At 37.6% G+C, this 13,359-nt stretch overlaps 1 protein-coding gene across 4 annotated transcripts in view; it reads right to left on the reverse strand.

Annotated features, from left to right (window-relative positions):
- The window catches only part of LOC131029883 (regulator of G-protein signaling 1), a 76,782-nt gene that overhangs the window by 18,397 nt on the left and 45,026 nt on the right, over positions 1–13,359 (reverse strand). For 3 of the 4 annotated variants that reach the window (XM_057960534.2, XM_057960535.2, XM_057960538.2), the window contains one exon: positions 6,197–6,388. The exons of the other annotated variant lie outside the window; for it this stretch is intronic. In XM_057960534.2, coding sequence (XP_057816517.2) covers positions 6,197–6,388 — 192 coding nt within the window. The remainder of the gene's footprint in view (positions 1–6,196; positions 6,389–13,359) is intronic. 4 annotated transcript variants of the gene reach the window in all.

The raw sequence follows: 13,359 nt of genomic DNA on the forward strand, positions 1-13,359 counted from the left end.
AGACCATGAAGAGGCCAACCTAAAGTCCACCCAAGGTTGAGAGGCCACGAAGGAGCACTCAACAAAGTCCGCCCCAACTTGATAGAGACCATGAAGGCGCTAGGCCTAAAGTCCACCCACCTTAGGAGACCATGGAGGTGCAAGACTTCAAGTCCGCCCAAGGCATAAAAGGGGCCATGAAGGAGGTAACTCCAAAGTCCGCCCAGCCATGAAGGAAGCCATGAAGGAGTCAACATCAAAGTCCGCCATACCTGGAGAGGTTGGCTAAATTCGCCAAAATTTGAAAAGGATGGAAATAAAATTCGAAAAATCAACCTACACATGGAAGGTCAAACAAAGTCAACATGATCCACAGAAATTTCAAAATTAAATCCAAAATGAAGAAATATCTAAATAAAAAAAATCCTCAAAATAAATCCAAAATGGAATGTTTTTTTTTGAAAATATTGAGGGAATATTAAAAATTTATTAAGATATTAATTCAAAATGGAAAGTTTTTTGGAAAGGGAATATTGGAGGATTAATGAATATCTTCAAACTTAAATTAAAATGGAAAGTTTTTTTTTAGAATTAGAAGTATGAGTTGGGTGATTTTAGGGGTTTTTCTTAAAACTTGTCTACAAATACTTCATTATCAAATTCATTATTACACCAAGAAGTTCAAAATTACTAAGGAGAGCTTAGTAAAATACTTTCGGTTTGGAGTTCATCTAGAGGAAATTCTAGATATTGCTGGAAGTCGGATAAATATTTTGGCAGAAGGCTTACAGATTTCTGGAGAAAGGCATCTTTTCTGAATTTTCTCAATATTTTGGAGAAAAGTCTAGCCAAGTCAGAGGTAAAATTAAAATTGTGTATTTTCTAGATATTTTTCTAGAAATTAATAAATGATTTTGAAGAAAGAAAATTCAACTTTTTTGGCTAAGTATAAAAAAAATTTCGAAAGTTTTAACACTTGATGAGGACTTCAACCAGCTTCAAGGCTGAGGGTCTGGAGGTGAAAATTCAACTTTGGTGGCTAAGTAATGAGAGAAAAGAAAAAAAAAAAAAGGAAAATTTTCCAACACTTAGCCATTTCGCGGCCCCATTATTTTTTTTCAAAATTTTGCAGAATTTTTTCTAACTTAAAGTTTTTATCATTCATCTGCAGGTCTTGAGCGCCATGAAGTTCCAAGTAGATAAAGATGCTCTTCCTGAGTCAAGGATGACTTCCAAGTGGAAGAACATCAGCGACACCAACCTCGGACACATCAATCTGAGCGAGTTTAAGAAGCGAATGTTTGGTCTGGACAACCTTGTGCCTACCACCATTGCGAGGAAGATGATGAAGAGTGGTATCGTGCACGCTGTCGGTTTCCTCCCCACCATGCAGTGCAATGAACTAGTAGTCGAGTGTGCCAAACACTACAACCCCATCAGTAAGGATATTGTTGCACCTGATGGAAGATTGTTGGCAAATGTCAGCGATGAGGCCATCAGAGAAGCCTTCAGGATCCCTGAGTACCACAACACAGTATATATGACCAAGGATGAAGCTAACAGTCTGTACCATGATCACCTGGAAGAATATGATGCCATAGTTAATCATTCCTGGTTAGACAAGCCGAGGAAGGGCGCCTCTAAACTCCAGAGAAAGAGCCTAGTACGAGCATACTTCAAGGAGGACATTGGGGACATGATCGTCTTGCTTAATAGAATAATAGGAAATCCTCAGGGAGCTCCATTCGAACCCTGGATGTATTATTTCATTAATGAAATAATCAATGGAGTAAAAATGATAGACTGGGCCCGTATGATCAGCAACAGTTTAGACAGCCAGCTAAGGAATCTGGAGGCAAACAGGACTTTCTTCATGAGTTCGTACTTGTTCTATTCTTTAGCCAAGACCTACAGGTACAGAGGTCTCACTTGTAGAGGAGAAGTTGGGAACAAGGAGAACCAATTCCCGGTATATGATTGCTATCCCCAGCTCCATATGGAGGAAAAGTTCCATTTCAAAAGGGTGAATGATGCCTTCCTAATGCACATTACCCGGACCCCTCAAGGTGGCCTGCACCAGAGGCTCTCTCAAGAGTCTATGGACTTTATCAGTCGGTTCGGGTGTTGGTACATCCAATATCCAAAGTTCACTTACCTCCGAATTCAGGAATTCTCTGGTCCTCCATACAAGCTTCCAGCTTACCCTACCAACCGAGTGGTGTTGCTCGAGGTTGTGAGACAATTGGAGGAGTACATAGTGATTCAAAGGGCTAAGCAGAAGAAGGCAGGCACATCCTCACTTACAATTCGTAATGGGCTGGAAACATGTCCATCATCACAAGCTGCAGCTACCGTTGAGAAAGAGCTGGCCTGGTATCCCTTTTACCAATACAAGGCAAGAAAAGATTTCGATCCATTCCAGAGGATAAAGAAGATCGAAGGGACAACGTTTGAGCACAGACTAGATCTGGAAGACTACTGGGCTAATGCAGCCGATAGTTTCGAGATCCGGAAGAGGTCCTGGTCAAGAATTCCTCTAAGTATGGTGAGAGCAACAGAAGTGTTCAAAGTTGTCGATCAGGTGGAAGAAAGCCTAGAACTTCAGCAGCCGGGTTTTGAGAAGATGAAGAATGAACCTTTGGTCTTGATAGATTGGACAGAGGGAGAAAAATCAGACCTAGCAGACCTCATGAGGTCAGTAGTTGAATACTCAAGGTGGTGGGCATCTGAAAAGACAAAACAGTTGAAGGCCAAAGGTATGGTTCTAACTTATGAATTAATGGGAGTGGATGATACTCTATCCGTCCACCCTTGTACCTCCGCCGGTGATGCTCGGAATCCGGAAAGTGTTGGATCTCGAAAGAGAAAGGAGTTGGGTAGAAGCTCCACAAAGTACATAGGGAAAAGGGTTGTAGTTGAGAGAAGAGAATCCAGCGAAAGTCACTCCATCCTAAGTGCTGCTTCCATTGCGCCTGAACAGAGTACAATTGGGGAACAAGAGATAAACATCTATGTGAGTGATGATGAAATAAGAGTGCTTTCTTAGCCAGTCGAGGAGGTGATGGAGAAGGTCTTCCGAACTCCAGACAGAGGGCAGGATGAAGCCCCTATAATCTTCTTGGATGGCATACCAGCGAACCCAAGAGAAGCAGACGATGAGTTTGATCGGAACACTGTAGAACAATCAACCATTCCTGATTGGCTCAGAGCAAGAATAAAGGCCAAGGTTCCCACGGAGGTCCACTCAACCGAGGAGGCTACCGCAGCATTCCTGGAGAAGGTGAATGAGCCCGCCGCAGCTAAACCACCCAAACCAGCCAGGATGTTCTCCCTGATTCAGAGAGAGTGCCGGATTCAGGACAGTCCAGATAGCAGTGCCCAAAGAAGGGAAGACTAGGGACAATGTCACCGCAGATGACTACAAGATCACCACCATAGAGATAGGTAAGCCTACCCAGGACCAGGAGGTCCAATATTTTGACGACTCCTGTAATGTTCTAAAGACAAGGCTGGCTCATGAGAAAGAAAAGAGAAAGAAAGTGGAGGAAGAGAACCAGCAGTGGAGGAAGTATGTTCTCCATCTTACCAGCCCGCTCAACCATGAAGTCCCAGCTGCTCCACCACAGCCTCTACAGCAGGGATCAATGAAGGACTATGATGAGATGAAGGGATCCTACACTCAAGAAAAGGAGTGGATTTCAGATGCTGTGATACGTGCTGACACCCTTGTAGAAAACTTAGTATCAGCGCATGAGGCAACTTCTTTGTTGATTGATCATATCCAGGATCTATCATCCAATTGGGAAGAAGTGGATGAAATTCAGAATGAAATACTCCCTCACCTGAAGGTTATCCGAGGCATGTCAAAGAAGAGCTTAGTGGATGCAGGCATCATACAGACAGGGGATAGGTACGACTTCGGCACGTGGTACTATGCTCTGGTCACTCGGATCGAAGTCCTGAAGAAATCCGAGACCAAGTGTTTTGAGACAGAGGCAAGGGTTAGAGAGATCCTGTGCAAGGTATTCCGAGTGGCGTCAGAGATCTGGCAGAAGGAAAGCCTAAGGGAGAAGCATTTACAAGCAGAGAACCTGAGAGCCAGGATTCAGACAAGCTTCTTCCGAGATTCAGGGATGATTGACAAAGGCGATCTTTCTAAGATTGCAAACTTCCTCTCCATCGATGACAACTTCCTCACCCAGGCAGTAGAGTGGGAAGGCATCCTTGCTAAGTGCGTCGACGATGTGGATCTCGTCGACTTCCAAATTCGCGGTTTGCCAAGTGTCACCATAGAGGAGGTCAAGCTCGTAGTGTCCAGATACGTTGAATCTCTGAAAGAAGAAAGTGGCCGCTCACCTCAGTAAAATTAGCAGTTGTGCCACTTGTCACTCTTTCATTTGCTTGAACTGATAGTATTTTGGGAAACCCTAATTAGGGTTTAGGACTTTCAATCTTGGCCCTTGATCACTGTTTGATCTCGGCCATTCAGTTATTTTTGAGAAACTATATAAGGTTGCCTCACCTCATTTGAAAATGGTGAGGTTTTTGATGTATTGTTGCTTAAGGTCATTTCTAGATAATATATTGCATGTGCGCTGCTTTGTAATCTCTATTATTTGAATGATTTGCATGGTTTCAATTGCCTCAACACTTAGTTAGAATTAATTTAGATTTGCTTTCATTGTTGTTAATTTGAATGAAGGATTTGATAAGTTTCAATTAATGGTGTATCTCCACTCATACTTTTGGTAAATGGATGATTTCCATTCTACCGTGCAAAGTTAGTCTAAGCCATCCCCTGTGCATCCCAACATCTCGATCATAAGCACAACCCATTGAAGATTGCACCGGCCTTGTGTTGTTGTCCCTAGTGTGGCGAAGCAAGGTTTGGTTTCTCGAGAGCACCCAGTTGATACTGTCTCTAGAGTTCGTAGGATTAGATTAGCCTTCCTATACCCTATCTCTTTTTCCCTTTCTTTTGAAAGTCTAAATCCCAGAAAATCCCAAAAAAAAAGAAGAGCCTAAATTGCTAAATCTATCTAAGTTCAGCAGTTCAAAAGAATACTTGTCAAACGTAAAGTCCCCCTTGAAAATTTCAGCAAACACTACCCAAGAAGCTATTCCACTAAAGTCGCTTGTTCGCACATATAGACCTTGGAATCAGTAGTGATTTTTCAAGAGAGGATAGAATACCTTCGGGTATCCTATCCTAATGTTTGGTAGATGATAAAACAGACACCAACAGGTACCTATCACAGCCTTTGGGAATTATTTCCATGGGTCATACAACTCGAGGAGGTCATACCATCCTTGGGAAGTATTAAGGGTATTTGGAAATTAATTTCTGATTTGTTCTAAAATCTGATTTACCCATCAGCAGCATCATACTGAGCTCAGCATGCACTAATTTATTTTTATATCAGTATTTACTGGTATTTCTCATAAATTGTAATAGTTGTTAGCATTGAGATTCATTGGAAATTTGTATCAAAAATACTGTGGCTCTTGATTTCATAATTCTACCTCATTGATATTGTATCTATTTGTGTATTTTCATTTTTATCAAGAAATTTGATGAAATACACACAAAACTTGGATGTCCACCAATTGTTTGATGAAATGTATCAGTTAGAATTGGAAGAATTGCAAGTTAATTTGAGAAATTTTGATAGGCACAAATTACAATAAAATGATATCAAGGCATACATGATTATTTATGACAACTGCAAAATTTTAGAAAATATTCCAGTGTGGCAAATTACAAAGAACCAAGTCTTTGGAATCGATAAAAGTACAAGATGCCACAAAATACCTACAAAGATCATGGACAAAAAGTGTAGCATTTCTAAAACACATAGCATGGTTGAAAAATGTAGATCCCGATTAGAAGCTACAATTTATTCTAAAACAAAGTTGAGGTCTCCCATGTTTGAAGGGAAATGTGTAGATTATAAGATAAAGTGTGGCAGGGATAGTGGGCAATTTGCTTCTCCAGAATTATAGACGTTCTAATGTATGTGATCAAACCTATTCAACATGGTTAAAGTTATTATTAAATTATTACAACCATTTGGATAACTAGTATGTTTTCATTTCTTTTCAAATCAAAAGAGATTGTAAACAGAGCATAATGTTGACTGAGTCATAATTAATATGAATCTCAATCATCCCCAATTGCCTCAAGACCATTTTTTCAAATGAAAAGAATGAATAATACCTAAGAAGATAAGGGTAACAGTTACTCCCTTGACCAGCTCTTTAAATTCGTCAAATTGAAATTCAATGTGTCGAATCTTCCATGTGATACCGACAAGTACAAATAGATAAAAATGGTGCAGCAGTGCCCATGATATAACCCATTGGTTTCCCAGATGACAATAAATGTTGAAAGGTCTTTTTGCCTGGACAACTGTTCAAAAAACAATGAATTAAAAGATACTGTAAGAGATTATACAAGTGCCCCTAGATATAATACATTTTCTACATCTAAAATCTCTCATGAACATAGAATTCCTTTATTATCCTACAAGTGCCAAAAGCCTACATTAACATCCACTACATAGGGAAAATCAAATTAGACCTTCAGGAGATTACTTATCAAATCAACAAAAAAATCATCAAAAGCATGTTGCTTAGAAGGTTTTTACTGATTGATAGAATATAAAAAATACAAGTTGCTATTCAGCAAATTGAGAGCTAGTAAAATATGAATGGAAAAAAGTTAGTCAAAAAAATAAAATCTAGAATGATCTATTTCTAACTCTAGTAAATTTAGGCATGCCACAGTGTCATAAGATCTGCAAGAACTAAATAATAGGTTCATGAGAATAAACGTTACCATTATCAATAATTAGTATGCTAGACAAGTGATTAATGATCATTGTAATATTTTAGAAAAGAACCAAGAATACTTCTCCCAATCATGTAGAAGAAACAGATCCATTTCTTAACAGAAAAATATCCATAGAATAGCCTAATAGAAGAGTCAATAGTTTAGGTCATATCCATCCAAAAAACTTGAATACTGTGAAGGCTAGTCCACAAATTATCACTTAGTGGAAACTCAACATTGCCCTTAAGATAATCAATACTAAGCTAGAGTAAAAGAAGCAAACACTATGAAACAAAGTTGTACCCCAATGAAAATTTTCATACTAGAGTCCTTTTCATGTAATTTAATGAAGTTTCTTGTCATTCTAACAAGGGGAAGTTATTAAATGTAATTGTGTTCCTTCAACACTTTTAATTCAATGGACAAGTGTGAAATTCAGAAGCCAATATTTAAAGCAGAAAAGTTGCTAGTGGAAAATTGTTTAAGATCAAGAAGTGACAAAATGACTCCTAGGGCACAATTTGGCAGATGTGGAAATAAATAAGTATAAAAAGTAATTATAATCCTAAAAGAGTGTGCTTTTAGTGGTCTTGCCATGGTTGTAAGTCCAAAATCATGCACTTTCGACATGTATGTGAAGTACAAGTGATGAAAACTTCCAAGTCATGAAAGGTGACACTACATCCAACAGCACATGTTTTATCTAGTTTTGTCATGGTTACAAGTCCAAAAGCACATGCTTTATCTAGTTTTGTCATGGGTACAAGTCCAAAAGCACATGCTTTATCTACATTTGTTATTTGTAAGTCATAGATTTTTGGCAAAACAGAAGTTTGAGATATTAAGGGAGAGATTGGCTTTGACGGAAAACAACTTCCTCACAAAGAGAGTGTTAATTTTACCTACTATTGCTTGACAGTTGTTGTATTTTCACCATTTCACCACAGCAATCATTCCATTTTTTTTCCTTTTCACACTTTTAGTTAGGCACAATTATTCTATCATCTAGCACGAGAACACTTGCTTTCTTATATTTAGATTGGATTCTAAATTGAGTCAGCTAGTTATTGTTCTTATTTTAGAAATTATACTTTAGTATTTTGTCATGTTCATTTCTTGGGAGTAAGTTTGTTCAAGACCCTTAGCATGTTTCTCTCATTTTTTCCCATAAGCTAATGGGGTGGTAAGGAAGGGAAATAATTAAATAGTTAAATTTAAGCTGTCAAAGAGTAACTTTACATTACAACTTAAAAGATGACTTATATTTAATTATTTAAAAGGTTTATTATAAGTGAATTAACTATTAAGAAGTGTCACTAGGCCCAAGGTCCTAAAGAGAGTATTAAAACTGAAACTCTAATATTTTATAACTTTATAGGAATAATAATACAAAAGGATATAATCTTATATTATTTTCCTCAAAAAAGTTATAGGAGACGGATTGTTTTCGAAAAAAGGTCTTCTTGCTCATTGTATCAATGTCAATTCCCAAGAATGTACATGAGTTCTTTTTTTTCACTTGAGAGTGAAAACCCTTTAGTATGATGGTTTCAAAAACAAGAACCCTTCTAGCCTTTCCGAGCAACTCTACACTAGGATCGCCATTGTGAACCAGCTGATAAAGATTTTTGGTCTTTCAATTGCACGATTTTGGTGTGAAGTTTTAAGTGATTTTGCATTTGATAGTGATATAATAATATTATTGCTTATTTATCAGTATTTTGGTGAGTTTGATATCACTTGAAAGCTATGCCATTGTGGAGAAATTGCAGTTCATTAAGTATGAAGCTTGGCCATATCATTTGGATTTATCATTCTACGTGTAATGTGAAGTTTGGCACCAGTTCGTAAAGTTTATTCTCCAATATCCTGGCCGATTTGTTTTTTCAAGGATCCATACTATTTGGGGGACAAATGTTTATGTGTTGAAAGGGTTGAAACAAATATTTGATTGGTCATGCAACATCCATGTTTAGTCAGAACCCTTTTAAGTTATTATTTGGTGGTTGTACCAAATCCTACAAGGTCCACACTAATTTGGAATGATCAGCAACAACAATTGATCTGATTCTTATTGACTTCTTTGCTGGCTGTACCGATCTTCAAATCAGCCATACTTCCCTCAACAGGATGTACCTTCCTAATCAAGCCATATACACTAAACAAGGCTGTACAGTTTTCTTCAAGCCATTAATTATCATTTTCCAATTGGGTTTTAGCTCATTATCCAAAGGTATCGACTTATTTCCAGTTTTGAGCAATGATTTCAGCTATTTGGGTTTTACTTGGGAATCAATGGAAGTGCAATTATTTTGTCAAATATCCAATATTTTAACATTTAGACAATTTTTAGCCAGAAGTTTGATTATTACTATTAAGATCCTAGATGATTTTGAAATATACCTTTTTGAAATTTTTCAACAATTGTTGAAAAATAGTTTTTCTTTTGTTTCCTAACAATGCAATCTATTGTATTATTGTTGCAATATTTAAGTAAATAATATTTAAGTAAGATGATTTGAATTCATTTTATATGAATAAATATTCATTTCATATGAATGACAAAATTATTAAATTTAAATAATATTGAAACAATATCAAAGAACCTGAACATGAGCTACATCCCCTCCAATTTCCAATGGATATCACAAATAAGTGACGCAGTTGGGAATATGAAGACCCACAGCCTCACGTCCCTTTAGCAACAACTTTCAACTTTCCCCTAGGCACATGGTCAAAACTATGCAAACTTTCAAAACCTAGTCATTCTTCTATTGTTGTGTTGACTTCTTTATTCCAACATTCCTTCTCAACGATTCTTTCTTCCTAAATTTCCACACAGCTTGGTGTTGAGTATAGGCTATGCAATTTTTTTAGACACCTACATATACAATAACTTATAAATACTAATTAAGCAGGGGTTCTTCCTTTTCCCTCCATGTCTCCTCCCTACTGGAGGCTGGCAGGTCATATAGAGAGTCATAATCTTGATCGCTGACTTCTATCTCCACATTTTTCCTATTCAATCAGCTGCAGTTCCCTCTAGGAATAACATGAGGGGTATTTGGGGAAGGTGGCAGTGGGTTTGGAGGGACCCACGACTCTTCCAAAATCCAACAACTATTTCAATATATTTTTCCTTCAAACCTCCCAAGTTTCATGTTCCTTAAGAGCCGGAGGCTGCTTTGTAGATCTAATCTGTTACAGTTATGACAAGATGCTTAGGTGATCAACAACAAAATAAACAATTTTTGAATTACTTTGGTAATAATAATGCCTATAAAAATAAATAAATAAATTTATCTTTTAGGTCCTTTGAACCTACAATAACCTATACTTCTCTGTAAACCCAAATTTGACCTCTGAATGAAGCCAATAACAGCAACCAAAGGGTTTCCATCTTTTGATTCCTAGATAAATCATGAGAGTTTTCGTCCTCAAGGTAAAGCTAAACCAAATCTTTGTAAAAAGGGTTTTTGGAATTGCTAATGATAGAATCAATGACTTTTTTTCCAATAATTATTTTTTTAATCCTTTTTCTTATGTTACTAGTTTGACCCTTGCATAGCCTGGGTCCCGATCTAGTTCGGCCTATGTTCGAGGTCTACATTCAATCCCATGTGGGTTTGGGCAAGGTCTCGTTCAAACACTTCAGGTTTATCCTAGGCAAATCTACGGCAAATTTGGCAGGTACCTGCACCAATGCCAATTATTCTCTTTTTATTAAAAAAGTTGACTTTTGTTTCTCCCTAAAAAGTGCAATTCACCCCCCAAACCCTAAAACGTTGTATACAAAACATCCAAAAGGAAGAAAAAAACTCATTTTTCATATTGTGAATGAAAAACAAAAATACTATCCTCCATTGCCAAACTTATTTTCTTGCTTGCCATTGCACGAATAGAATTATAGATTGATCATTAAATGTTCCAAGCTAGTTGTTGTGCTATTCCTACGCATTTGCAAGAGTTCAATTGTTGTCAAGGAAATCGTAGATGGAGATTTCTTCAAAAGAGGTAGACTTTTTGAAGTTTTTGATTTTCTTCCTACCGTCTTTTTTTACAAATGAACTCTCTTGTTTTGTTTTGAATTTTTTGGTTTGTTTTCATTCTTCTAGGTATCTATAAGAGATGCTTAATTTTTTAAAATAAATTAAATATTAAGTTGTATTTATATATTTTTGTTTTCATTTGTTTCAATTCTTTGAATGTGTTGTTTATTGAACTTGTTGTCTTAGTTATTACAATGGCAACTGGTTCTAGTTCTGTGAGCTAACCTTGCTTCAAAACATACCAAACTCTCCCCTTTAAAACTATGTTGGAATGGTACAACAACTTCTAGGTGGTGCGATTTATGTCTAGATATGTCGTGAATGTAAAGTTAGATATTCGAGCTCATACTATTGAGTGAAAGGCCATTTGTGCAAGATCCTTGCACAAGGCATCAAATTTTGTCCAAGAAAATATAGTAATGGCATCAAAGAAGCACAAGTCTTGGCATATTATCAAGAGCAAGAAAAATCAAATGAAGCAGCAAGCCATAAATCAATCATCCTTTGTTAAAGAAAGGACCTTGAGGGATGAAGCCCCCTCCACCGCCTTCTCATTGTCAACCTACAAAGAGCCATCCATTTTTGCCCACACTTGAAAAATTGCTTGTGGCCTCTACACATAAGACATCAAAGGGACTATTGGGATTGGCATTTCATTACTGTCGTCTGGAGATTGCAAATCAACACACCGAGATGTGTCTATGCGAATGGATTGGCATTCAATGTTGTTCACTCACCATATTGGCAACAAAAGGTAAAAGCAATTAATGAAGCTTCAAAAGGGTACAAGGGCCCCGGTTTTGAGAAAGTGTGTAGCACTTTATTGGAAAAAGAGGTGAGACTTGTAGACTCCTTGAAGCCCATAAGGGATTTGTGGGTCAAAACAAGGGTGTCCATCATTTCTGATGGATGAAAAGATGCGGCCATTGATCAATGTTATTGCAATGTCCCCTAAAGGGGCAATGTTTTTGAGAGCAGAGGATTGTGAATGGGAGGTGAAGGATGGTTTATTGCTAACATTTTGTAATGTCCCCATTTCCTATGTCAGTATCTTTTGCAGAGGTTAGCCTATCAGCAGGGTTCCTGTAGGCTGCTGCAGTGGATAGGGAGCCCATTCAAGGTTGCAGGATCACACAGGACATCTTCTGATGGCATTTTGGGTGTTTATCTGGCATTTCCAAGGGTTAGAGATAGTCTCCTAAATTTTAGGAGGGGCCCCCTATATTTTAGGAGGGGGGCTAAGTTTGTGGAGGAGACTAGTAGAAGGCTTTGTGAGCCGTTTTGGATGTTTGGAAACAGTTTCATAAATTTTAGGGAGATCCCTCTTTTTTAGGAGGAGACTGGTAGTTGGCCTGCTTCATTCAGTCATCACCCTCAGACCATCAGCAGTATCAGTTTTCAGTTGGAGAGGGTGGATGTTGTGTTCAAAATAAAAATTGAAATATTAAAGTAATGACTTTAATATTTTAATTAAATTAATAAAGTGTTTATTTCAATAAAGTTACTTTATAAAAAAATAATAAACTAACTAATAAGAGGGGCCACCATGATGTATGGTCCTAGTAGACATTAAAGTTGTTTTTAAAAATAACTTAATGATTTAGTAAAGGGGGCCATGAAAAGGTTCGATCAGCCTAGGGGGGGCAGTTAAAAATTTAATAAATTAAAGTTCTGCAAGCCTAAAATTTGATTAGGGTTTGAAGCCAATAAAGCAACATTTGGAGCAGCCATTTGGTCATTCATTCATTCATATTAATATTATTCAGCTTTTTAGCTTTGGCTCTGAGGAGAAGAAGAACCAGGGTTTCAGTTTCTTGCAATCACTGAGAACGCCAACTCTCTTTGATTCGGCACTCTACAGCCGTGCAATATCACCCAAGGTTTGCTTACTGGAGGCTTCAGACAGGAGCTTCATTTGTGCTTCAAAATTCAAAAAATTGAAGAAGAATTTCAAGGGGTTTGATCAACATTAATTACAGCAGATTGGAAAGACTATTTGGTGAGGTAGATTTGTGAAGGGTGTTGCATCTTTTCACAGTTCATCATTTTCCTAAGGCTGCCTTACCCTTTCCAGCCCTGCCATCCAAGTTCTTGGGAGCCACGTGGGTTAATATTGGAGGTCCGATCTGCTGTTAAGAACCTTCTTTTCTGCTGTACTGGTCCCTTCTATGCCAACCACACCCTTTGTGGACACTGTTAGCTGATTACAGAGGCGTTTTGGGAGTTTGCAGCTGAATGTGGTTATTTGGACTTACATGCATTTCCAGACTTTATATTATTGCTGGCTGTAGCTGTTCAGACTCTATTGTGGCTGTAGCTGATCACTTATAGTGTTAGATTTGAGTCAAATTAGGGTGTCCAATCACCAGGGTTTCAATGTTGCCGTTAATGTATTGAAATTTTCATTTCCAGATTTCTTCAATCTGCCTGATTACTGAATGGTATGTTAAAAATATTTATTAAGTACTTTCAGATTTTGGAGATCGTAAAGGGTTTCTT

This window comes from Cryptomeria japonica, chromosome 3 (assembly GCF_030272615.1).
Source record: "Cryptomeria japonica chromosome 3, Sugi_1.0, whole genome shotgun sequence".
NCBI classification, from domain to species: Eukaryota; Viridiplantae; Streptophyta; class Pinopsida; order Cupressales; family Cupressaceae; genus Cryptomeria; species Cryptomeria japonica.